This window comes from Odontesthes bonariensis, chromosome 15 (genome assembly GCF_027942865.1).
Source record: "Odontesthes bonariensis isolate fOdoBon6 chromosome 15, fOdoBon6.hap1, whole genome shotgun sequence".
Classification (NCBI taxonomy): Eukaryota; Metazoa; Chordata; class Actinopteri; order Atheriniformes; family Atherinopsidae; genus Odontesthes; species Odontesthes bonariensis.
In genome coordinates this window covers 36,004,229-36,032,061 of record NC_134520.1, presented here as the reverse complement: position 1 = coordinate 36,032,061, position 27,833 = coordinate 36,004,229, and the positions used below count along the sequence as shown (strand labels likewise).

At 42.5% G+C, this 27,833-nt stretch overlaps 1 protein-coding gene across 1 annotated transcript in view; it reads right to left on the bottom strand.

Annotated features, from left to right (window-relative positions):
- pomgnt1 (protein O-linked mannose N-acetylglucosaminyltransferase 1 (beta 1,2-)) overlaps positions 1-26,417 on the bottom strand; it is a 36,505-nt gene extending 10,088 nt beyond the window's left edge. Inside the window, exons 1-14 of the mRNA XM_075486090.1 lie at positions 26,119-26,417; positions 24,058-24,160; positions 23,825-23,940; positions 22,438-22,503; positions 22,202-22,315; positions 22,012-22,129; positions 19,556-19,654; positions 19,325-19,452; positions 18,260-18,330; positions 17,739-17,814; positions 15,056-15,139; positions 14,917-14,958; positions 14,770-14,828; positions 13,253-13,325 (exon numbers count right to left, since the gene is read on the bottom strand). Coding sequence (XP_075342205.1) covers positions 13,253-13,325; positions 14,770-14,828; positions 14,917-14,958; positions 15,056-15,139; positions 17,739-17,814; positions 18,260-18,330; positions 19,325-19,452; positions 19,556-19,654; positions 22,012-22,129; positions 22,202-22,315; positions 22,438-22,503; positions 23,825-23,940; positions 24,058-24,160; positions 26,119-26,238 — 1,269 coding nt within the window. The 5' untranslated portion in view covers positions 26,239-26,417. The remainder of the gene's footprint in view (positions 1-13,252; positions 13,326-14,769; positions 14,829-14,916; positions 14,959-15,055; positions 15,140-17,738; positions 17,815-18,259; positions 18,331-19,324; positions 19,453-19,555; positions 19,655-22,011; positions 22,130-22,201; positions 22,316-22,437; positions 22,504-23,824; positions 23,941-24,057; positions 24,161-26,118) is intronic.
- Positions 26,418-27,833: the final 1,416 nt, after the last annotated feature.

The following is a 27,833-nucleotide window of genomic DNA, read 5'->3' as shown; positions in this document are numbered from 1 at the left end:
AGGTCACAGAGATTGTCCAATTTACACGAAACTTGGCACATAGACTCTTAAGACCAAGCCGCACAAAAGTTATCCAAGGGAATTTTTAATTAGGCTTCCATTTTTCCATAAAAGCCAATCAAATTCGACGTTGACGCCCCCAAACCGGAAGTGAGGCCATATCTTGGTAACCATTTGATGTTATGATGTCAAACTTATAACACAGACTTACGACCAAGATGGTAAGAGGCCCAAGAAGTTTGGTGACGTTCGGCCTATAGGTGGCGCTATATGTAGCCAAAATGCATTTTTGCTCATAACTTTGGACCCCTTGGTCCAAATGTCACAAATGAGGTACCAATGGAATCCCTGGATGCAGCCGAGGTCAATGCACGTCATGACGTCATGAGCGCCATCTTGGATTGTCCGCCATTTTGAATTTAATCGAAAACCTTCAAAAAGCATTTCAGGCCACTGAGATTGTCCAATCTCGACGGAACTTGGCAAATACAATCTTCAGACCAAGCCGCACATAAGTTATCATGTGGATTTTTTTACTTCACTTCCGTGTAACCGCGACAGCCAATCAAACTCTACGCCGATGCGTAAACGGGACATTTGGCCGTATCTCTGCGATGCATTGATGTATCGATGCCAAACTTGTTGCATGGACTCAAGACGCCTTCCTGAGCAGCCCAAGCCTTGCCTATTGGGCCATTCTGCTAGGACCCCCACATTGCTGCTTGCAGCTATATTTATTGATCTACTTTCCGCTGCAATTGAAGTCTATGGCAGCCCCATGAACGCTATGGTAAAAAGTTGTGAAATTTGGCACACGTGATCAGCCAAGTTCCAAAGCCAAAGTCAAGAAATTTCATGCCCCAAGAGCTTACTCTCTAGCGCCACCAACACGTCAAAGTTCAAAGTGCATTCAGCCTAATAACTTTTGAATACTTTGCCCAAATTTCACAAACAAGATATCATTGGAATCCTTGGATCATGACGAGTCCAACGCACCCTATGACGTCAATTTGCGTATACTTAGATTTTCCGCCATTTTGAATTTTATCAAAAAGCTTAAAAAAGCATTTCAGGTCACAGAGATTATCCAATTATCACGAAACTTGGCACATAGACTCTTAAGACCAAGCCGCACAAAAGTTATCGTGTGGAATTTTTAATTAGGCTTCCATTTTTCCTTAAAAGCCAATCAAACTCGAGGTTGACGCCCCAAAACAGGAAGTGAGGTCATATCTTGGCAACCATTTGATATCATGACGTCAAACTTATCACACAGACTCAAGACTGCTAAGGTAAGAGGCCCAAGAAGTTTGGTGACGTTCGGCCTATAGGTGGCGCTATATGTAGCAGAAATGCATTTTTGCTCATATCTTTGGACCCCTTGGACCAAATTTCACAAATGAGGTATCAATAGAATCCCTGGATAAGGTCGAGGTCAACACACTTAATGACGTCATTTGCGCCATCTTGGATTGTCCGCCATTTTGAATTCAATCAAAAACCTTCAAAACGCATTTCAGGCCACTAAGATTGTCCAATCTCCACGAGACTTGGCACATAGAATCTTCAGACCAAGCCACACATAAGTTATTATGTGGATTTTTTTATTTAACTTCCGTGTAACCGCGGCAGCCAATCAAACTCCATGCCGACGCGCAAATGGGACATTTGGCCGTATCTCTGCGATGCATTGATGTATCGATGCCAAACTTGGTGCATGGACTCACGACGCCTTCCTGAGCAGCCCAAGCCTTGCCTATTGGGCCATTCTGCTAGGACCCCCACATTGCTGCTTGCAGCTATATTTGGGGGTCCTAGCAGCGAAGCTGCAGGAACCCATTGAGTTAGTAGCTTTTCCTATTATTATTATTGGGGGTCCTAGCAGCGAAGCTGCAGGAACCCATTGTGTTAGTAGCTTTTCTTATTATTATTGATCCGTTTCTGCTGCAATTGAAGTCTATGGCAGCCCCATGAACGCTATGCGAGAAAGTTGTGAAATTTGGCACACGTAATCAGCCAAGTGCCAAAGCCAAAGTCAAGAATTTTCATGCCCCAAGAGCTTACTCTCTAGCGCCACCAACACGTCAAAGTTCAAAGTGCATTAAGCCTAATAACTTTGGACTACTTGGTCCAAATTTCACAAATGAGGCATCGTTGGAATCCTTGGATCATGACGAGTCCAACGCACCCTATGACGTCAATTTGCGTATACTTAGATTTTCCGCCATTTTGAATTTTATCAAAAAGCTTAAAAAAGCATTTCAGGTCACAGAGATTGTCCAATTATCACGAAACTTGGCACATAGACTCTTAAGACCAAGCCGCACAAAAGTTATCGTGTGAAATTTTTAATTAGGCTTCCATTTTACCATAAAAGCCAATCAAACTCGAGGTTGACGCCCCCAAACCGGAAGTGAGGTCATATCTTGGCAACCATTTGATATCATGACGTTAAACTAATAACACACACTCAAGACTGCTAAAGTAAGAGGCCCAAGAAGTTTGGTGACGTTTGGCCTATAGGTGGCGCTATATGTAGCAAAAATGCATTTTTGCTCATATCTTTGGACCCCTTGGTCCACATTTCACAAATGAGGTACCAATGGAATCCCTGGATCAGGACGAGGTCAACACACTTAATGACGTCATCTGCGCCATCTTGGATTGTCCGCCATTTTGAATTTAATCAAAAACCTTCAAAACGCATTTCAGGCCACTAAGATTGTCCAATCTCCACGGGACTTGGCACATATAATCTTCAGACCATGCCGCACATAAGTTATTATATGGATTTTTTTATTTAACTTCCCTGTAACTGCGGCAGCCAATCAAACTCCATGCCGATGCACAAATGGGACATTTGGCCGTATCTATGTGATGCATTGATGTATCGATGCCAAACTTGGTGCATGGACTCACGACGCCTTCCTGAGCGTTCCAAGCCTTCCCTATTGTGCCATTCTGCTAGGACCCCCACATTGCTGCTTGTTATTATTGATCCGTTTCCGCTGCAATTGAAGTCTATGGCAGCCCCATGAACGCTATGGTAAAAAGTTGTGAAATTTGGCACACGTAATCAGCCAAGTGCCAAAGTCAATGTCAAGAAATTTCATGCCCCAAAAGCTTACTCTCTAGCGCCACCAACACGCCAAAGTTCAAAGTGCATTCAGCCTAATAACTTTTGAATACTTGGCCCAAATTCCACAAACAAGACATCATTGGAATCCTTGAATCATGACGAGTCCAACGCACCCTATGACGTCAATTTGCGTATACTTAGATTTTCCGCCATTTTGAATTTTATCAAAAAGCTTAAAAAAGCATTTCAGGTCACACAGATTGTCCAATTATCACGAAACTTGGCATATTGACTCTTAAGACCAAGCCGCACAAAAGTTATCGTGTGGAATTTTTAATTAGGCTTCAATTTTTCGATAAAAGCCAATCAAACTCAAGGTTGACGCCCCCAAACCGGAAGTGAGGTCATATCTTCGCAACCATTTGATATCATGACGTCAAACTTATAACACAGACTCAAAACTGCTAAGGTAAGAGGCCCAAGAAGTTTGGTGACGTTCGGCCTATAGGTGGCGCTATATGTAGCAAAAATGCATTTTTGCTCATATCTTTGGACCCGTTGGTCCACATTTCACAAATGAGGTATCAGTAGAATCCCTGGATACAGATGAGGTCAACACACTTAATGACGTCATTTGCACCATCTTGGATTGTCCGCCATTTTGAATTTAATTAAAAACCTTCAAAACGCATTTCAGGCCTTTAAGATTGTCCAATCTCCACGAGACTTGGCACATAGAATCTTCAGACCAAGCCGCACATAAGTTATTATGTGGATTTTTTTATTTAACTTCCGTATAACCGCGGCAGCCAATCAAACTCCATGCCGACGCGCAAATGGGACATTTGGCCGTATCTCTGCGATGCATTGATGTATCGATGCCAAACTTTGTGCATGGACTCACGACGCCTTCCTGAGCAGCCCAAGCCTTGCCTATTGGGCCATTCTGCTAGGACCCCCACATCGCTGCTTGCAGCTATATTTATTATTATTCTTCAATTTCTGCTGCAATGTAAGTCTATAGCAGCCCCATGAACGCTATGGTAAAAAGTTGTGAAATTTGGCACACGTAATTAGCCAAGTGCCAATCACAAACTCAAGAATTTTCATGGCCCAAGAGTCTACTCTCTAGCGCCACCAACACGTCAAAGTTCAAAGTACATTAAGCCTAATAACTTTGGACTACTTGGTCCAAATTTCACAAACAAGACATCATTGGAATCCTTGGATCATGACGAGTCCAACGCACCCTATGACGTCAATTTGCGTATACCTAGATTTTCCGCCATTTTGAATTTGATCAAAAAGCTTAAAAAAGCATTTCAGGTCACACAGATTGTCCAATTTTCACGAAACTTGGCACATAGACTCTTAAGACCAAGCCGCACAAAAGTTATCGTGTGGAATTTTTAATTAGGCTTCCAATTTTCCATAAAAGCCAATCAAACTTGAGGTTGACGCCCCCAAACCGGAAGTGAGGTCATATCTTGGCAACCATTTGATATCATGACGTCAAACTTATGACACAGACTCAACACTGCTAAGGTAAGAGGCCCAAGAAGTTTGGTGACGTTCGGCCCATAGGTGGCGCTATATGTAGCAAAAATGTATTTTTGCCCATATCTTTGGACCACTTGGTCCAAATGTCATAAATGAGGTACCAATGGAATCCCTGGATGCAGCCGAGGTCAATGCACATCATGACGTCATATGCGCCATCTTGAATTGTCCGCCATTTTGAATTTAATCAAAAACCTTCAAAACGCATTTCAGGCCACTAAGATTGTCCAATCTCCACGAGACTTGGCACATAGAATCTTCAGACCAAGCCGCACATAAGTTATTATGTGGATATTTTTATTTAACTTCCGTGTAACCGCGGCAGTCAATCAAACTCCATGCCGACGCGCAAATGGGACATTTGGCCGTATCTCTGCGATGCATTGATGTATCGATGCCAAACTTGGTGCATGGACTCACGACGCCTTCCTGAGCAGCCCAAGCCTTGCTTATTGTGCCATTCTGCTAGGACCCCCACATCGCTGCTTGCAGCTATATTTATTCCTCTACTTTCCGCTGCAATTGAAGTCTATGGCAGCCCCATGAACGCTATGGTAAAAAGTTGTGAAATTTGGCACACTTAATCAGCCAAGTGCCAAAAGCAAACTCAAGAATTTTCATGCCCCAAGAGCTTACTCTCTAGCGCCACCAACACGCCAAAGTTCAAAGTGCATTCAGCCTAATAACTTTGGACTACTTGGTCCAAATTTCACAAATGAGGCATCGTTGGAATCCTTGGATCTTGATGAGTCCAACGCACCCTATGACGTCAATTTGCGTATACTTAGATTTTCCGCCATTTTGAATTTTATCAAAAAGCTTAAAAAAGCATTTCAGGTCACAGAGATTGTCCAATTATCACGAAACTTGGCACATAGACTCTTAAGACCAAGCCGCACAAAAGTTATCGTGTGGAATTTTTAATTAGGCTTCAATTTTTCCATAAAAGCCAATCAAACTCGAGGTTGACGCCCCCAAACCGGAAGTGAGGTCATATCTTGGCAACCATTTGATATCATGACGTCAAACTTATGACACAGACTCAAGACTGCTAAGGTAAGAGGCCCAAGAAGTTTGGTGACGTTCGGCCTATAGGTGGCGCTATATGTAGCAAAAATGCATTTTTGCTCATATCTTTGGACCCCTTGGTCCACATTTCACAAATGAGGTACCAGTAGAATCCCTGGATAAGGACGAGGTCAACACACTTAATGACGTCATCTGCGCCATCTTGGATTGTCCGCCATTTTGAATTTAATCAAAAACCTTCAAAACTAATTTCAGGCCACTAAGATTGTCCAATCTCCACGGGACTTGGCACATCGAATCTTCAGACCAAGCCGCACATAAGTTATTATGTGGATTTTTTTATTTAACTTCCGTGTAACCGCGGCAGCCAATCAAACTCCATGCCGACGCGCAAATGGGACATTTGGCCGTATCTCTGTGATGCATTGATGTATTGATGCCAAACTTGGTGCATGGACTCACGACGCCTTCCTGAGCGGCCCAAGCCTTCCCTATTGGGCCATTCTGCTAGGACCCCCACATCGCTGCTTGCAGCTATATTTGGGGGTCCTAGCAGCGAAGCTGCAGGAACCCATTGTGTTAGTAGCTTTTCTTATTATTATTATTCTTCTACTTTCCGCTGCAATTGAAGTCTATGGCAGCCCCATGAACGCTATGGTAAAAAGTTGTGAAATTTGGCACACGTAATCAGCCAAGTGCCAAAGCCAAAGTCAAGAATTTTCATGCCCCAAGAGCTTACTCTCTAGCGCCACCAACACGTCAAAGTTCAAAGTACATTAAGCCTAATAACTTTGGACTCCATGGTCCAAATTTCACAAATGAGGCATCGTTGGAATCCTTGGATCATGACGAGTCCAACGCACCCTATGACGTCAATTTGCGTATACCTAGATTTTCCGCCATTTTGAAATTTATCAAAAAGCTTAAAAAAGCATTTCAGGTCACAGAGATTGTCCAATTATCACGAAATTTGGCACATAGACTCTTCAGACCAAGCCGCACAAAAGTTATCCAAGGGAATTTTTAATTAGTCTTCCATTTATCCATAAAAGCCAATCAAACTCGAGGTTGACGCCCCCAAACCGGAAGTGAGGTCATATCTTGGCAACCATTTGATATCATGACGTCAAACTTATAACACAGACTCAAGACTGCTAAGGTAAGTGGCCCAAGAAGTTTGGTGACGTTCGGCCTATAGGTGGCGCTATATGTAGCAAAAATGCATTTTTGCTCATATCATTGGACCCCTTGGTCCACATTTCACAAATGAGGTACCAGTAGAATCCCTGGATAAGGACGAGGTCAACCCACTCAATGACGTAATTTGCGCCATCTTGGATTGTCCGCCATTTTGAATTTAATCAAAAACCTTCAAAACGCATTTCAGGCCACTAAGATTGTCCAATCTCCACGAGACTTGGCACATAAAATCTTCAGACCAAGCCGCACATAAGTTATTATGTGGATTTTTTTATTTCACTTCCGTGTAACCGCGGCAGCCAATCAAACTCCATGCCGACGCGCAAATGGGACATTTGGCCGTATCTCTGCGATGCATTGATGTATCGATGCCAAACTTGGTGCATGGACTCACGACGCCTTCCTGAGCAGCCCAAGCCTTCCCTATTGTGCCATTCTGCTAGGACCCCCACATTGCTGCTTGCAGCTATATTTGGGGGTCCTAGCAGCGAAGCTGCAGGAACCCATTGTGTTAGTAGCTTTTCCTATTATTGGGGGTCCTAGCAGCGAAGCTGCAGGAACCCATTGTGTTAGTAGCTTTTCTTATTATTATTCTTCTACTTTCCGCTGCAATTGAAGTCTATGGCAGCCCCATTAAAGCTATGGTAAAAAGTTGTGAAATTTGGCACACGTAATCAGCCAAGTGCCAAAGCCAAAGTCAAGAAATTTCATGCCCCAAGACCTTACTCTCTAGCGCCACCAACACGTCAAAGTTCAAAGTGCATTCAGCCTAATAACTTTGGATTACTTGGTCCAAATTTCACAAGTGAGGCATCGTTGGAATCCTTGGATCATGACGAGTCCAACGCACCCTATGACGTCAATTTGCGTATACTTAGATTTTCCGCCATTTTGAATTTTATCAAAAAGCTTAAAAAAGCATTTCAGGCCACGCAGATTGTTCAATCTTCACAAAACTTGGCACATAGACTCTTAAGACCAAGCCGCACAAAAGTTATTGGGTGGAATTTTTAATTAGGTTTCCGATTTTCCATAAAAGCCAATCAAACTCGTGGTTGACGCCGCCAAACCGGAAGTGAGGCCATATCTTGGTAACCATTTGATGTTATGACGTCAAACTTCTAACACAGACTCATATCCAGGCCGGTAAGAGGCCAACGAAGTTTGGTGACGTTTAGCCTATAGGTGGCGCTATATGTAGCAAAAATGCATTTTTGCTCATATCTTTGGACCCATTGGTCCAAATTTCACAAATGAGGTACCGTTGGAATCCCTGGATATAGTCAAGATCAACCCACATCATGACGTCATCTGCGCCATCTTGGATTGTCCGCCATTTTGAATTTAATTGAAAACCTTCAAAAAGCATTTCAGGCCACTGAGATTGTCTAATCTCCACGGGACTTGGCACATAGAATCTTCAGACCAAGCAGCACATAAGTTATCATGTGAATTTTTTTATTTCACTTCGGTTTAACCGCGGCAGCCAATCAAACTCTACGGCGACACGCAAACAGGACATTTGGCCGTATCTCTGCCATGCATTGATGTATCAATGCCAAACTTGGTGCATGGACTCATGACGCATTCCTGAGCAGCCCAATCCTTGCTTATTGTGCCATTCTGCTAGGACCCCCACATCGCTGCTTGCAGCTATATTTATTATTATTATTCCTCTACTTTCTGCTGCAATTGAAGTCTATGGCAGCCCCATGAACGCTATGGTAAAAAGTTGTGAAATTTGGCACACTTAATCAGCCAAGTGCCAATCACAAACTCAAGAATTTTCATGGCCCAAGAGCTTACTCTCTAGCGCCACCAACACGTCAAATTTTAAAGTGCATTCAGCCTAATAACTTTTGAATACTTGGCCCAAATTTCACAAACAAGACATCATTGGAATCCTTGGATCATGACGAGTCCAACGCACCCTATGACGTCAATTTGCGTATACTTAGATTTTCCGCCATTTTGAATTTTATCAAAAAGCTTAAAAAAGCATTTCAGGTCACAGAGATTGTCCAATTTTCACGAAACTTGGCACATAGACTCTTAAGACCAAGCCGCACAAAAGTTATCGTGTGGAATTTTTAATTAGGCTTCCATTTTTCCATAAAAGCCAATCAAACTCGAGGTTGACGCCCCCAAACCGGAAGTGAGGTCATATCTTGGCAACCATTTGATATCATGACGTCAAACTTATAACACAGACTCAAGACTGGTAACGTAAGAGGCCCAAGAAGTTTGGTGACGTTCGGCCTATAGGTGGCGCTATATGTAGCAAAAATGCATTTTTGCTCATATCTTTGGACCTCTTGGTCCACATTTCACAAATGAGGTACCAGTAGAATCCCTGGATAAGGACGAGGTCAACACACTTAATGACGTCATTTGCGCCATCTTGGATTGTCCGCCATTTTGAATTTAATTAAAAACCTTCAAAACGCATTTCAGGCCACTAAGATTGTCCAATCTCCACGAGACTTGGCACATAGAATCTTCAGACCAAGCCGCACATAAGTTATTATGTGGATTTTTTTATTTCACTTCCGTGTAACCGCGGCAGCCAATCAAACTCCATGCCGACGCGCAAAATGGACATTTGGCCGGATCTCTGCGATGCATTGATGTATCGATGCCAAACTTGGTGCATTGACTCACGACGCCTTCCTGAGCAGCCCAAGCCTTGCCTATTGTGCCATTCTGCTAGGACCCCCACATCGCTGCTTGCAGCTATATTTGATCTACTTTCCGCTGCAATTGAAGTCTATGGCAGCCCCATGAACGCTATGGTAAAAAGTTGTGAAATTTGGCACACGTAATCAGCCAAGTTCCAAAGCCAAAGTCAAGAATTTTCATGCCCCAAGAGCTTACTCTCTAGCGCCACCAACACGTCAAAGTTCAAAGTCTATTAAGCCTAATAACTTTGGACTCCATGGTCCAAATTTCACAAATGAGGCATCATTGGAATCCTTGGATCATGACGAGTCCAATGCAACCTATGACGTCAATTTGCGTATACTTAGATTTTCCGCCATTTTGAATTTTATCAAAAAGCTTAAAAAAGCATTTCAGGTCACAGAGATTGTCCAATTATCACGAAACTTGGCACATAGACTCTTCAGACCAAGCCGCACAAAAGTTATCCAAGGGAATTTTTAATTAGGCTTCCATTTTTCCATAAAAGCCAATCAAACTCGAGGTTGACGCCCCCAAACCGGAAGTGAGATCATATCTTGGCAACCATTTGATATCATGACGTCAAACTTATGACACAGACTCAAGACTGCTATGGTAAGAGGCCCAAGAAGTTTGGTGACGTTCGGCCTATAGGTGGCGCTATATGTAGCAAAAATGCATATTTGCTCATATCTTTGGACCCCTTGGGCCAAATTTCACAAATGAGGTACCGTTGGAATCCCTGAATGCAGACGAGGTCAAGGTAACAAATAACGTCATATGCGCCATCTTGGATTATCCGCCATTTTGAATTTAATCGAAAACCTTCAAAAAGCATTTCAAGCCACTGAGATTGTCCAATCTCCACGGAACTTGGCACATAGAATCTTCAGACCAAGCCGCATATGGGTTATCATGTGGATTTTTTTTATTTCACTTCCGTTTAACCGTGGCAGCCAATCAAAGTCTATGCCGACACGCAAATGAGACATTTGGCCGTATCTCTGCGATGGATTGATGTATCAATGCCAAACTTGGTGCATTGACTCACGACGCCTTCCTGAGCAGCCCAAGCCTTGCCTATTGTGCCATTCTGCTAGGACCCCCACATCGCTGCTTGCAGCTATATTTGATCTACTTTCCGCTGCAATTGAAGTCTATGGCAGCCCCATGAACGCTATGGTAAAAAGTTGTGAAATTTGGCACACCTAATCAGCCAAGTGCCAAAACCAAAGTCAAGAAATTTCATGCCCCAAAAGCTTACTCTCTAGCGCCACCAACACGTCAAAGTTCAAAGTGCATTAAGCCTAATAACTCTGGACTACTTGGTCCAAATTTCACAAATGAGGCATCGTTGGAATCCTTGGATCATGACGAGTCCAACGCACCCTATGACGTCAATTTGCGTATGCCTAGATTTTCCGCCATTTTGAATTTTATCAAAAAGCTTAAAAAAGCATTTCAGGTCACAGAGATTGTCCAATTTTCACGAAACTTGGCACATAGACTCTTAAGACCAAGCCGCACAAAAGTTATCGTGTGGAATTTTTAATTAGGCGTTCATTTTTCCATAAAAGCCAATCAAACTCAAGGTTGACGCCCCCGAACCGGAAGTGAGGTCATATCTTGGCAACTATTTGATATCATGACGTCAAACTTATGACACAGACTCAAGACTGCAAAGGTAAGACGCCCAAGAAGTTTGGTGACGTTCGGCCTATAGGTGGCGCTATATGTAGCAAAAATGCATTTTTGCTCTTAACTTTGGACTCCTCGGTCCACATTTCACAAATGAGGTACCAGTACAATCCCTGGATAAGGACGAGGTCAACACACTTAATGACGTCATTTGCGCCATCTTGGATTGTCCGCCATTTTGAATTTAATCAAAAACCTCCAAAAAGCATTTCAGGCCACTGAGATTGTCCAATCTCAACGGAACTTGGCAAATAGAATCTTCAGACCAAGCCGCACATAAGTTATCATGTGGATTTTTTTATTTCACTTCCGTGTAACCGCGGCAGCCAATCAAACTCCATGCCGACGAGCAAATGGGACATTTGGCCGTATCTCTGCGCTGCATTGATGTATCGATGCCAAACTTGGTGCATGGACTCACGACGCCTTCCTGAGCAGCCCAAGCCTTCCCTATTGTGCCATTCTGCTAGGACCCCCACATCGCTGCTTGCAGCTATATTTCTTCTACTTTCTTCTGCAATTGAAGTCTATGGCAGCCCCATGAACGCTATGGTAAAAAGTTGTGAAATTTGGCACACTTAATCAGCCAAGTGCCAAAAGCAAACTCAAGAATTTTCATGGCCCTAGACCTTACTCTCTAGCGCCACCAACACGCCAAAGTTCAAAGTGCATTCAGCCTAATAACTTTTGACTACTTTGTCCAAATTTCACAAATGAGGCATCCTTGGAATCCTTGGATCATGACGAGTCCAACGCACCCTATGACGTCAATTTGCGTATGCCTAGATTTTCCGCCATTTTGAATTTTATCAAAAAGCTTAAAAAAGCATTTCAGGTCACAGAGATTGTCCAATTTTCACGAAACTTGGTACATAGACTCTTAAGACCAAGCCGCACAAAAGTTATTGTGTGGAATTTTTAATTAGGCTTCCATTTTTCCATGAAAGCCAATCAAACTCGAGGTTGACGCCCCCAAACTGGAAGTGAGGTCATATCTTGGCAACCATTTGATATCATGACGTTAAACTTATAACACAGACTCAAGACTGCTAAGGTAAGAGGCCCAAGAAGTTTGGTGACGTTCGGCCTATAGGTGTCGCTATATGTAGCAAAAATGCATTTTTGCTCATATCTTTGGACCCCTTGGTCCACATTTCACAAATGAGGTACCAGTAGAATCCCTGGATAAGGACGAGGTCAACACACTTAATGACATCATTTGCACCATCTTGGATTGTCCGCCATTTTGAATTTAATCAAAAACCTTCAAAATGCATTTCAGGCCACTAAGATTGTCCAATCTCCACGGGACTTGGCACATAGAATCTTCAGACCAAGCCGCACATAAGTTATTATGTGGATATTTTTAATTAACTTCCGTGTAACCGCGGCAGCCAATCAAACTCCATGCCGACGCGCAAATGGGACATTTGGCCGTATCTCTGCGATGCATTGATGTATCGATGCCAAACTTGGTGCATGGACTCACGACGCCTTCCTGAGCAGCCCAAGCCTTCCCTATTGTGCCATTCTGCTAGGACCCCCACATCGCTGCTTGCAGCTATATTTTACATTATATTTTTATTTACATTATTTGATTTTTTAAATTTACATACATTATTTACATTCATGTGTAATATTTTTTTACATTACATTTTATGTAAAAATGGGTGGGAATAAACCAATATTTTTGGTTTATTGGCAGTTGCATATCTGCAACTGTGGGTGCTACAAGGTTAAATGACAAAATCTGGTCAAAGATGACTCAGAGGTCCACAGGAAGCCAATGTGATGCCATCAGTATGTTTGGATAGAGCAATGATTCTCAACATGGGACGTTACAGCCTTCCAAAACCCAGAAGTTATTGGACAAAAGCGACTTCTTAAAAATGTAAAAAATGACCTAAAACAAGAGTTGTGGCTAAATGTATGAAATTAAACAGTTTGGTGTGAAGGTAGTTTAGTTAAAGAGTTTTAATTATGATCTGAAGTGCAGCCGACGCTCACCTGGTCGTTCCAGGCTGAGATACAGTACAGACTGTCGTCTTCATCCAGCAGGTGGACGGTCTGACTCAGGAAACTGCCGGAAACACAAAGGAGGTTCAGGATTAACGACCCCGGCAGTAAACTGTGGACAACTGGAGCACAGTTACAGTCAAACAGGAAGCGAACGGGCCAATAATGCTGCAGCATAAAGGTTTAACTGGACTCTGTAGATATCCAGCTGATGTTTGGTGAAGCTGAACTGAGGACAGGACTGTAGAAGAGCAGCGATTACACTCATAAACCAAAGAAAACCCTCCGGTTTGGTTTTACTGCTCTCCAAACGAAACTCACATCAATGGAGGGGGCGATGGCTTCTAAGCTATTTGAAGTTGTTTCTTCAAACCGATAAACAGAACAAGGAGTTCAAAGCAGAAAGTCAAACAAAGGAAGGCTGGAGAGTCCAGATCTGAGAGCAGCTGAGGATCTGCTGCCACCTGGTGGTAAAGGTGTGACATGACAGGGTCTGAAGGCCTGAGTCAAGAGTGTTTAACTTCAGAGATCCTAGCAGGACTTTCTCAGAAGGTGCTGCCGTGGGGATGCTGTACTGGTTACAGACTGGTAACCATGTTCTGCAACCATGTTCCGATGCCAGGACTAACCACCAGATACAAACTACACCTTCTACTGAAAGACAACTCGATCCAGCCCTCATTTCTGTACACGTTTCCATGAAAACAGTTGCAGTGATTTGTTGAAACTAGGGCTGGGCGAGTTAACTCGTTATTATCGCATCAACTCGCTAATTATTTAACGCCGATAAATATTTTCTGTTGCTCACAGGCTTTTATTTTGTAAAAGTCTGTTGTTCACAGGCTTTTATTATTGTAAAAGTCTGTTGCTCACAGGCTTTTATTTTGTAAAAGTCTGTTGCTCACAGGCTTTTATTCTGTAAAAGTCTGTTGCTCACAGGCTTTTATTATTGTAAAAGTCTGTTGCTCACAGGCTTTTATTTTGTAAAAGTCTGCTGCTGTCTGCTGTGGAACAGGAAAAGAAAGTAATCGGCGGATCCACCAAACATGGAGAAGGGTACGGAACTTTTACTCGGCCATTTTCATGTTTAAGTTCTTCCAGACGGCGGAGTCGACAGAACCAAAGTCATCTGTAAACACTGCCAAGTTGAATTGTCTTCTCAGCGTAGTAGTTCCAGTCTAAAATATCACTTAAAGGCAAAACACACAACTGATAGCAGCAAGTCATTCAAGGAAACAGACAGTGGAGCGAGGCTTCTACATAAAAACTACAGAAAGATGCTGATGTTAAAAGTGTGTTTGCACAACAAATGTTATGGCACTTTCATTCATATGGCAGCACATTTAAAATAAAGCTAAATGCTAAAAGCTATACACTACTTTTGGATTCATTTTTGGATTCTGCGTACAAATGCGATTAATCGTGATTAATCAGGGAAATCATGTGATTAATTAGATGAAACATGTTAATCGTTGCCCAGCCCTGGTTGGACCATGTTCAACGTGTACCTGAAGAAGTCGATGGACACATCCAGGTCTTCCTCCAGTATGATGGCAAAGTTTGCCTCCTGATTGAATGAAAAGCAACAGATCAGAGGCGCCGACGCAGCCAAACTAAACATTAATCAGCGAACACGTGCCGGCGGTGAGACTGACCGGGTGAAGGTTGAAGGTCGCAGTCAGACTCGCTTTGTAGTGCTGAGATCGAGACGAGAGACACATTAACGATCATCAGTGGAAACTTTTCCCCAAAAACACCATCCGTGTCGTTCTAAATGAGCGGGCTGCACGTTACCTGCGACACTCTGGCGTTCTTGATGCTGATTGGCGTGTGCTGAACGCCCTTCAGTCCGAACAGCTCCACGACGTCCATCGGCTCCTGAGTCAAACAGATGCGAACATGTTTCAGTGCACCTCAGAGAAATAACCTTAATAATTGCTTTAGTCGGTGAAGCTGCAGCTGACTGAAGCCTTTTTGTTCATTTAGTGATAAATAAAGTCCGACGGTGTACCAAAGTGCTTTACAGCAGGTAATAAATAAAGAGAAGAAGAAGTAAAAACAAATAAAAACAATAAAAGAACAGTGAAAGCAGGGGTGGAGCAGTGATTTTAAATGTGGGGGTGTTCCAGGGGTGGCACATGAGCACCACATCAAGCCCATAGACTGTATATAAAAAGGTCCAGCCTCACAATAGAGGTACGGTATCATAATCTACACATTTGTAATCACAAAATGTAACATTTAATCACTATCACGGAGTCATCACCGTGGATTTACTGTAGGCTACGAAGTTCCTGAAAAAAAACGAAAAAAAAACTTAAAAAAAAAAAAAAAACCTTGTTTTGGCCAATTAAAATGCAATAAATGCAGTGAAATGGCCCTTTATGCCTATCCGTTTAATTCGCAAATCGGAGTCTGGTTAATCGGATGCCAACTTCAGCGTCATAACAACGGCTCTTAACTAAAAAAACTCGTATGTCGGGACACTCGTAACTCAAGGTACCACTTCATAGTGCTACATAGCTTCATGCTAACGTGACGTTAGCCTTTCATAACTTTAGCCCACTTGAACAGTGTAACAATTGGCAACAAAAATCTCTTTTCTAAATGTGCAGTGTCTTTAAAAAACAATGACTCATTTGGAAATCACATTAAAACTGAACTCAAAATGATGTATTCCACGAAAGTAGGTTCAACTTACGACTGGCACGTAAGTCTCACAATATAGTTCGTCTCTGACGTAATATCAAATATCCCGGGCCGGCGGCCGGGTCGCAGATAACAGTCTGTGATTGGGTGAATGTCCGTTTAGTTTGACCAATGCCTTTTCGTGCAGCGTAAGGGGGCTGAGGTGCGCTCCATTTTTGTATGTTGGTGCACTACGGGGGTGGGCAAACGGGTTTACCTTTGGAAAATGTGTGTGTGTGTGTGGGGGGGGGGGGGGGGGTGGAATCATCTAGCTGTAAAAGTGGGGGTGTCGGAACACCCTCATCCCCCACGGGTGCGACGCCCATCAGTGAAAGCAATAAAATACAACAAATTCAAATAATATAAAAGTGTCATCATGCTACTGGGTATTAAAAGCCATCCTAAATCAGTATGTTTTTAAGGTTTTTAGAGGCCCAGGTCAGAAATAAGACGCAGCTGGACGGGGGGCTTATTCCAGAGCCTGGGGGCAGCTTTGGGAAAAGGCTCGCTCACCCCAGGGTTTGTATTCTGACCTGGGCACTTCCAGCAGAAACTGATCTGCTGACCTCAGAGCTCTACCAGGACTGTTAAAAGCTCAGATAAATACGACGGGGCGAGGCCGCTAAGAGCTTTAAAAACCAACATTAAAAGTTTAAAATCAACATTTAAAGAGGGACATAAACTAACTAATAGTCCAACATGGAGGGAATTCGATTGGAAAGTGAAAACGCGTTACTTTTATACTCCGTTTATTCCATCGAAATACAGCAATACAACTGACTTATGTTGGAGGGAGTGTGGAGCAGTGGGTGACTCCACTCATGTCTTCTGGGATCGCCCACAAATACAGGATTTTTGGAAGAATATTCAAAAGGAAATGAAACAGATTATGGGCATTAATGATTAAACGATTAACAGATTAAAGATGGTCATTATTAGTACATTATTATTAGTATGACCTTAGTTACCTCTATATTCTTGTTTTTCTTACTTATTTTTTAATTAATTACAGGAGAGTGGGTTCTTTCTTTTCTTTTTCTTTTTGTATGTTTGTTTTTCGCACCTGTAAAGTACTCATACTAACGCAGAATGCTCGTTAGGGCATATAGAGCGAAGAAGAGGATTGGATTAGCGGAAATATGACGTAAAGGTGACTGAAATTTACAAAGATCTAGTCAGTGGAAGAAAAAAAAAAAGAGAGAAAGGACTTTTAAAGAACTTTAAGCAAGTATAACTGAATATAATATACACCCCCTCTGTGTTTGTTGAGTTTGTGTTTGTATGTATGTATTGAATTGAATTGAATTAACTAAAGAACAAACCTGACTGTGAGCCACATAAATAACGTCTAAGCCGTCTTTTTTATCCTAGAAAACCAAAGAATTCCCAGTTTTTAATATTTGACGAGGAATTGAAAACGATCCGATCCGGTAAGTGAACATGTGAACCTCTGTTCCACAAAGATTAAGGTTTAAATAATTCAAACTGATGGAGGGCACCGTGTTTGACTGAGGAACCTTTTTCAGCTTTCATGTTTTTTTAATTTCCCTGTAAAGCATCAATACTTAATGCGTCTGCTGCTCGATAGAGAACACTTTACATGAAAATCACATCACTTACCTGGACACACAAAACGAGTCACTTCAGCTCGTTTTTTCACTTTTCAACAGAGAACTTTGGGAGGGGTTTCCTACTCTGCTGATGGATCTTTATACTGAGCTTTACTACCTCTGACCGTCAGCACTCAGCTGCAGTTCAGGTGCTGAACACCTCGACTGAAACCTGGTACCTCATAGTAGCCATCGATGAAGACGGTGATCATCTGCGGGTTGACGCCGTGAGCAGAAAGAAGCGACCTCAGCATCCTGGAAACAGACGGATGGTCAGTCAGTTCGTTTCTTTGGAGCAGAACAACCAAGAAGCCGAGAAGCAGATCCAACTTCCCTTTAAATGAATGTCAGAGCTGCCATCTTTCTTCATCATTTCAGTTTAATATGGAGCAGGAAAGTGTTTAAAAAAAAAAAAAAGGTTTTATTGTTCTCAGAACAAATGTTCCTATTATCATCATCAAATATGCAGATGATAAGCCGCGATATGTTCATGAAAAACCAACAAAGAAGAGCAAATACTCCCACAGTTAACCAATAAAAACCTGAAATCTCACTCTGAGAACCTGAGATTTGGCCCCCGACACAGAAAGAAACCGTTAAATAAGTCAGATTCTGAATCAGAAACAGACCCGGAGCCACGTTGGTGAAGAGCGGTTCAGGTTCTAAAAGAAATCTTTAACTTTAAGTGTTCCCTCCTCACCTGTACAGGTAGTTGGGTCTGTTCCCTGCGATGACGGCCACCGGGACGCTGAAGACGTTACTGTTGGGCAGCTGGGAGGAGAAGGGAAGCAAAAATGTTCAGATAAAAGATAAAAACAGTCCAATCAAACAGCAGGTATGACTCTGGCCTCTTCTTCTTCTGCAACATTCAATTCAAAATGTATTTATAAAGCACATTAAAACAACCTCAGCTGAGCAAAGTGCTTCACAACAGCAACTGCATCACATATTAAGAGAGTCATCAATAAAATAGCAATGAGAATAACTTCATCACAGATAAAAATAAAATTTGAGATAAAATTAGCAATAAAATAACAATTACAGTAACAATAAAAGTAGCAAGCCAAGGTAAACTCCATTTCAGCTGGTGGAAGGCCGGGAAAACATTAAACACGACCTCAGAGCAGCAGATAAACTGTGGCGGTGCTCCTCCTGACCAAAGAAATGTGGAATTACTCCTCCTGAAGGAGGTTTATTCAGCTTTAAGAAATAGAAATAAAACACAGATTAACTGATTGACTGTTGTAATAAATTACTTTTTTTCACACCAGGTAGAGAAACTTATAAAACCATGAAAACATAAAAAAAAATCTAAAAGAAATCCAAAATAAGTCCTCAGTTTCAGTTTATTTGTTTCTCTTTATATTCTTTTATGTATTTTTAATGCTTCTTCCACTCCCTGCTGCAATGCTTTTATTTTATGTAAAGCACTTTGAACTGTTCTGTACAAATAAATTTGATTTGAAATCAGAGACTGCGGGAGAGAAGCAAACAGATGCTAACACATCTGGACATTAGCCAGAAAGCTAACAGCTGCTGCTCTGTCATCAGAATCAGGAGGAGGGATGTTTGGAGGTAAATGTGTTTCTGGTCGTTTCAGCAGGTTAAAAGCTGTTCGTTTTTCTCTTAAACTCCACAAAAAGCCCTTTAACTGCAAATTAAAAGCTGGTTCCATCGTTCTTCTTCTCCCTGACCTGATGTTTAGAGCCAGAATGTTTTGGTATCATAAACGATAACTGAGCGAACTTCCCACACAGAGTCTCACCGGGTCGGGGTTGAACTCGATGGGCGCCGGGTCTTTGCAGCCGCAGATGCTTCCGTATCCCTCCACCTTGCTGCAGAACAGCTTCCTCCTCCTGTTGAGCTCGGTGTCGGCCCAGTGGCACTCCGCCTCTGCACAGCACAACACCGCAGAAGGGTGAGACAGTTAAAGGCTCAAAGAGGAACCTTTTGGTTTGGGCTTTTACTTTCTAGGTGTGTTCCACCTGTTCCGTACCTTCAGAGGCGGTGAGCTGCACCTCCGTCTTCAGCAGAACCGGGTCGCCCCAGGTGGACAGAGCTGGAGACTTGCAGTGCTTCTCCCCATAAACCTGACCTGCACACACACACACACACACACGCATCTGTATTTTCTCCTTTAGCAGCAGCTAACAGCTTAGCTAATGAAAGTGACGTACACCAGCTTCTAAAGAGTTATTTTCTCCTTTAGCAGCAGCTAATGCTAACAGCTTAGCTAATGAAAGTGACGTACACCAGCTTCTAAGGAGTTATTTTCTCCTTTAGCAGCAGCTAATGCTAACAGCTTAGCTAACGAAGGTGACGTACACCAGCTTCTAAGGAGTTATTGCTGTTCCTTTAGCAGCAGCTAACGCTAACAGCTTAGCTAATGAAGATGACGTACACCAGCTTCTAAGGAGTTATTGCTGTTCCTTTAGCAGCAGCTAACGCTAACAGCTTAGCTAATGAAGATGACGTACACCAGCTTCTAAGGAGTTATTGCTGTTCCTTTAGCAGCAGCTAACGCTAACAGCTAAGCTAATGAAGGTGACGTACACCAGCTTCTAAGGAGTTATTGCTGTTCCTTTAGCAGCAGCTAACGCTAACAGCTAAGCTAATGAAGGTGACGTACACCAGCTTCTAAGGAGTTATTGCTGTTCCTTTAGCTGCAGCTAACGCTAACAGCTTAGCTAATGAAGGTGACGCACACCAGCTTCTAAGGAGTTATTGCTGTTCCTTTAGCAGCAGCTAACGCTAACAGCTTAGCTAATGAAAGTGACGTACACCAGCTTCTAAGGAGTTATTTTCTCCTTTAGCAGCAGCTAATGCTAACAGCTTAGCTAATGAAAGTGACGTACACCAGCTTCTAAGGAGTTATTTTCTCCTTTAGCAGCAGCTAATGCTAACAGCTTAGCTAATGAAAGTGACGTACACCAGCTTCTAAGGAGTTATTTTCTCCTTTAGCAGCAGCTAACGCTAACAGCTTAGCTAATGAAGATGACGTACACCAGCTTCTAAGGAGTTATTGCTGTTCCTTTAGCAGCAGCTAACGCTAACAGCTTAGCTAATGAAGGTGACGCACACCAGCTTCTCAGGAGTTATTGCTGTTCCTTTAGCAGCAGCTAACGCTAACAGCTTAGCTAATGAAAGTGACGTCCACCAGCTTCTAAGGAGTTATTTTCTCCTTTAGCAGCAGCTAACGCTAACAATTAAAAAAAAAAACTGAAAATGTTTCAAATGTTGCTAAAGTTTACAGAGTTTAGAGCTTAAGGGAAATCAGCTTCAGGCCGGCTGATTTCGGGTCGGGCAGGAGCGAAATGCATTGTGGGTAAACGCTCTGCATACTCTCTGATCAATCAATATGCAGTATGTAGTATCACAGCCTATCTATCTAACAGCCTTGCCACTCTCTATTAAGCCCCATTGTACCGGCTTTTTGGCTGCAGTTCCACCAGAATTCCACTGGGGGCGTCGGTGGAGACCAGAATGAATGGGGCTCAATGGAGCTAGATGCTACAAATGGTCAGTTTCACCCAAGTCTCCTCAAGAGCGCTCAGATTTGAATGTAGTTTCTGAGAGCTCAACATGGGTTTCAAGTCAAAAATCTACTGAACGAGTACATATATCGCTTTGATTTCTTACAGGTTGGCTTCTTGTTGTCCACAACGCGCTAGCATTGTGCTAATGACAGCTGGTCGACCGGCGAAAGAATGAATTACGACCAGAGGCACCGCTTGACGGCTGGCTCCACACCAAGCGACAACAGAATTAAGATGGACTTTTTCCGCTTATGTTACCTCTGCTCTTCCAAACCTTTTCCGCAGTTACGGTCACTCTTCCTTGAAAACGCTGCTGCCTTTGAGACCAACAACAAGCAGGATTGTTGCCGTAAAGCGGCATCTCCGGTCGTAAGCTATGTATGACGTCATATACACTTCAAATCCTTTTTTTAAGCAAATGAGTGACTCTAAAAATCTAAAACTCAGCCATGGGTATTTTCTAAACATCCTCTTTCGAACACAACATTCGAATTACTAGAGAAAAAAATTATATCTTGAGATAAGGGCACGCTAGGGCGTATAGCTCCATAGGACTCCATTCATTCTGGTCTCCAAAAATTGAGCGCCCCACGTGGAAAGAGGGTGGAACTGCAACCAAAATCGCCTCGTTGGAAACCGGAAATGCACCGTGAGTGGCGTATCTGTCCTATTATAGAATCTGTGGTAGTATGCAGTTTTGAACACAGCCATAGACTGACGTATCAGCGCGGCCGCCATCTTGGATGGGTCTCCAATGCCTCCACATTGCATTTATTTCCACTGAGGAAGGTGTTTATCCCCAACTACAATCATCAGAACTCCCCAAATTTTTTATATCTATGGTCTCAACTCCACACAGAATCAACGCACGCGGCATGAAGCGACATTTTAAAGAGGAAAGTTTAACTTCCTCTACCTCCTTTCTTCACCACCAGGGTCCACATGTCCCTCCAGCTCAGGTTGAGCGACACCTGGCTGCCCAGCGTCTTCAGCAGGTTCTTGGCGGCGTCCTTCAGATGGAACGTTCCCTCGTCCTGCGGGGCGGTAACCCAGCGGTCAGCGGACTCGAACACACACACCCGTCTCACACCTGCCACTGCACTCACCTTTATGGTGAAGATGAGGATCCGGCCCCGGGTCACCATGTTCAGGAAGAGGATCATGGCTTCGTCCTCGTGGGGGGAGTAGGTGTCGAAGATCCTCTTGGCCATCACGTGTCCCTGAAACACAGACGGGGAGCTTTCTGACTAAAGGAGGCTTAAAAGATGCTTTAATTTCTTCTTCTCTACTCAAACTTAAAGCTGTTAAACTCTAACTTAGAGTTAAAGCTGTCGATGCTCACAGTCGCCTGGTTGAGAACGATCACGTGGACGCCTCGGCCTTGTTCCCGCATGTCGTCCTCCAGGACCTGCAGAGTCCACAACAGCAAGGCCGATTAAAACACATGAATTAAACATCTCTGTTCATGCTTCTGTCAGAGTTAAGGCCAGAACTCCCAACTACACAGTCCAAACAGCCGCTCCTGTCATAGAAAATATATTCAGGAAACAGGAAATAGATGCAACAACTGACTGAAACGTGTTCCAACATGAACATAAACCCAGAATCTGAGGCAGAACCAGAGTTAGTTCAGCTCTGAGCAGCTTTAAAGTGAATATCTGCAGATGTTTCCATGGTAACAGCTGCAGAGACTCACTGAAACATGTTCCAACATGAACATAAACCCAGAATCTGAGGCAGAACCAGAGTTAGTTCAGTTCTGAGCAGCTTTAAGGTGAATATCTGCAGATGTTTCCATGGTAACAGCTGCAGAGATTCACTGAAACATGTTCCAACATGAACATAAACCCAGAATCTGAGGCAGAACCAGAGTTAGTTCAGTTCTGAGCAGCTTTAAAGTGAATATCTGCAGATGTTTCCATGGTAACAGCTGCAGAGATTCACTGAAACATGTTCCAACATGAACATAAACCCAGAATCTGAGGCAGAACCAGAGTTAGTTCAGTTCTGAGCAGCTTTAAAGTGAGTATCTGCAGATGTTTCCATGGTAACAGCTGCAGAGATTCACTGAAACGTGTTCCAACATGAACATAAACCCAGAATCTGAGGCAGAACCAGAGTTAGTTCAGTTCTGAGCAGCTTTAAAGTGAATATCTGCAGATGTTTCCATGGTAACAGCTGCAGAGATTCACTGAAACATGTTCCAACATGAACATAAACCCAGAATCTGAGGCAGAACCAGAGTTAGTTCAGTTCTGAGCAGCTTTAAAGTGAATCTCTGCAGATGTTTCCATGGTAACAGCTGCAGAGACTCACTGAAACATGTTCCAACATGAACATAAACCCAGAATCTGAGGCAGAACCAGAGTTAGTTCAGTTCTGAGCAGCTTTAAAGTGAATATCTGCAGACGTTTCCATGGTAACAGATATTTCAAAGCAATGATATTTTTTTTTGTGGATAAAAACGTCCCCCTTTTTCTTTTCTTTTTTTTCTTCTTCCAGTTATTTATTAATTTTATTTTAATAATTATTATTGCTATTATTATCAGTTTTTTTTTCTTGTATGTACCTTATTGTTCGATGTTGTTTAACGTTTGTAAATTAACAAAATGTGCAATAAATGTTTAAAAAAATAAAAATAAAATGATCACAGACCTCATGTTTATACCAATAAAATAAAAAAAGAGCGTTTTATGATTATGATCAGTGGGTGGGAGTCTGCCACTCACAGTGGTCCCGTCCACGGCCACGTACACCTTGGAGCGGCTGGAGTACACTTCGATGTCCAGCACTTTGCGTCCGTTGGCCGGCCTGCGCGGCGTCTCCATGTTGGGAATCGCATCCTCTGCAGGAGCGAGTGGAAAAGGGAAACAAAAAAACAGAGAAAAGTGAAAGTTTTACTCTCAGAACGAGACGAGATCTTCACTAAACCAGAACTAAAGGAGTCAGAGGCGTTTCTTACCGTATTCTTGAGCTGCTGCATCTTCGTCGGCGACTCTTCTCGTGTCCAAGATGAGTTTGATGTTGACGATGACGGTTACCAGGAGAAACAGCACAGCGCCGGCCTGCGGGGGGGGAACACTGTTCAGACATCCCATCAGACAGCGAGGAAGCTTCCACATCAGAACCGCCTCTACCATAAAAACACTGAGCTCAGACCGGTCCCCTGACCCGGGTCTCCTGAGTGAACTTTATTCTACCAAACCTGTCGGCAGAAAGGCCTGAGGGAGACTTCCCCAGAGAGAGGCCAACATTAGACGTGCTCCAGCGCACCTTTAGCTGCTGTATCTGAGGTGTTATCGTCGCTGAAGCTCAATACAAAGAAGAAAAAGCTCACTGGTATTCAGTGTGTTCCAGAAACACTTCAGTAACTCTTCCTCTGGGGATGAAAACTGGGAGAGAAAACCTTGCAAACCTCCTCTGTGGTCCCTGTGAGTTCAGCTGAGTTCTCTGCTCAGACGCCGTCTTTAAGCTGCTTTAACGCTGATTCTGTGGTTCTAAAATCAGGATTTTATTAGAGCAGAGCGACGGTCTGGAAATGCTTTAAAGGGACAGTTCGCCTCTTTAAAGGGACAGTTCGCCTCTTCTGACATGAAGCTGTGTAACATCCCATATCAGCAACATCATTTCTGAACATCTTCTTACCCCCTGCTGCGTCCTGTGAGCAGAGTTCCAGCCTCGTTTTGGTGTTGATGAAGGTAGTCCGGCTAGTTGGCTGGGGTTTAAAAAATAAAGCGTTTTGCTTCTCAGAACAATATGCGTTCAACAGAGTAATACATTTGCATCACAAAATGGTTCTCCAGGAAAAAGTCAGACCTCACAATCTCTTGGCCCTATTTTCTCTCCCTTCGTATCACTGCCTGCTGCCGCCTGCCGACAGCCGCGCCTGTTACGGTGTTTGCTGCTCGGTCTGCACAGCAGGCAGTGATACGAAGAGAGAAAATAGGGCCAAGAGATTGTGAGGTCTGGCTTTTTCCTGGAGAACCATTTTGTGATGCAAATGTATTACTCTGTTGAACGCATATTGTTCTGAGAAGCAAAACGCTTTATTTTTTAAACCCCAGCCAACTAGCCGGACTACCTTCATCAACACCAAAACGAGGCTGGAACTCTGCTCACAGGACGCAGCAGGGGGTAAGAAGATGTTCAGAAATGATGTTGCTGATATGGGATGTTACACAGCTTCATGTCAGAAGAGGTGAACTGTCCCTTTAAGCTGAGCTGACTCGTAGTCTCAATGGGCTGATTTTCAGTCCCAGTTTCTGACCAAAGAAACAGAAAAACATGTGAATGAGAGCAGCTTTATGGGGAGTTCAGCGGGATTAATGAACACTTTATAATGTTTTTTACTGAAAGATGCAGAAAGATGGAAGTTTGGAGCCTGAACAGAGCAGCTGAGTGTTTCCATGCAGGAGGGATCCAAACCAGCTGGATCCTCTGGGGCTGCTGCACAATTAATCGAATTTTAATCTCCTTCCTACAATGAAACAGATAAGATCGTTCGACATTTCCTGGATGAAGTTTGGACGACACGAGGACGGATCTACAGGAGCAGAGCGAGGAGACAGAAACCAAAGAGCTATGCATGAAATCTGCACGATATCTTCTAACTTATCTGGACTGTTGCTTGTTTTTAAATTCATTTAAATCATTTTATTTGTTTATCTTTATCTTCTTTTATGTATTTTTAATGCTTCTTCCACTCCCTGCTGCAATGCTTTTATTTTATGTGAAGCACTTTGAACTGTTTGTACATGAAATGTGCTATATAAATTAATTTGATTTGATCTGTTCCTCATGCATCTGATCAGAAGATGGAGGTTTGTTCTCTTAAATGTATTTTTGTTCACACTCCCTGTCTCAGGAGGCCGTTACGTCATCACTGAGCTACCTGTTTATCGCTTTTTGTTCTGGTTCTCTCCCAGTTTCAGGCTTTTTTCCCCCCACAATCCGACCACAGAAGCGGAGACATACCAGGACCAGCAGCTTTGTTCAGAGCAGCTTTGCTGGCTGAGCTACGGACCTGACAGAGCCGGCGGACCGTCCTCTTATTGGTCAGTTTGTACTTCCAGGTGAGGTACCAGCTCCGCTGCTGCCGCGGGATGAACGGCTTGGCTCGGGGGTTCGGGGTCCAGGTCTCCATCCCGGACGCGGAGCTCAGACCCTCCGCCTGCCTGCCCTCCTCCGCCGGGCCGTCAGAAAGTTCCAGTCATCGTTTAAAAGTCGGAGTCGGAGATTAAATCCAGCAGATCTGCTCAGTAACGCTGCTACATGTTACCTGAGACTCTGTCGCACAGGAAATAGCCTCAGCACGCTCTTCTTCTTCTGCTGCTGCTGCTTCTTTTTTCTTCTTCTTCATCGTATTTCCGGTTTAGCGCGTTGCTGCCACCCAGCGGTGAAACTCAGTCAAGTCAAGTTTATTTTTAACTCTTTTTAAAAAAAAAAATTTTTTTATTGCATATTGAACATAACATACGGTATACAGAGGAAAATATTACATCACAATAGGACAAAAGGTAGTTAAAAAAAATAAAATATATTTCACCATTTTAAATTAGAGATCTATAAACAAAATAAGTGAAAGAAAAAAAGTAAAATAAAAGAGCTTGAGGTATATGATTTAAATCAAATTATATTCTTCACATAATCTTCTTGTTTTGCTGGTTTTAGAATTCATACAATTTTCCAAAGATCCTAAATAGGATGAAAAGACTGCTTTAAATACAATAAGGTTAATAATAATGTTAATCATAATAATGAATATGAAATTTAGCAAATATTAAAAGAAGGTTGATAATATATAATTTTCCTGGATTTCTTTCCTCATTTTGTGTCAGACCAAATAAAACATGCTGGATTTTCAGTTTGTAATAAAAGTCAATTTTGTTGTTTATAAAATTATTTAGGTCAATCCAAAAGAAATGAGAGTAGGTGCAATCCCAAAATAAATGGCATATTGTTTCATCTACATTGCCACAAAAGGAGCAGTATGTGTCAATATTGATCTTGTATTTTACAAGAAGGGTCTTGACTGGAGAACATCTGTGGAGCAATTTAAATGTAACTTCTCGTACCTTATTTGTAATAAAAAATTTCCTTGACAAGATCCAAGTGTTCTCCAAATCTGTGTTATTATAAACATTATTCCAATAAAAAAAAAACAGCTGCAGGTTTAGAAACAACATCTCTTTGAATAATATTTCTAATGCACTGATTAGTGGCTTTATCACTCAGTAAAGGACATAGGTTACCAATATATATGGCATCAGGCGTTGAGCCTGGAATAATACAGCTTTTACAACAATAAATCTCCTAACTCCATCTGGTATTGCATCGAATACATTAGAATATTCTCTTGGTGTAACAGGGAAACCATGTTTATTTATAACTCATCGTTGCTCAAAGTGCCGAACAAGCATCATTAAACACAGTGAACTACTTTAAATCAATAAAGAAAAACAATGGCTTTAAAAAAAGAAGAAAATAGAATTAAAAGCATTTTAAAGCATTTTAAACAAATAGCTCCTACAGGCTGTATCTCTAAAAGATACAGCCTGTAGGAGCTATTTGTTATTTTGTAATATTTGGCTCACTTATTATTTAGTTATCTTTTGGGGGGGTTAGTTTGGTGAATACACCTTTTTTGGTCGTTTATGATATTAAGTATTGTTTGAGTTAAATTGGGTTTTTAATTATTCCCATTGTTCTTTGTTCTTTGTTTGTTTGCTTGTGTTTGGA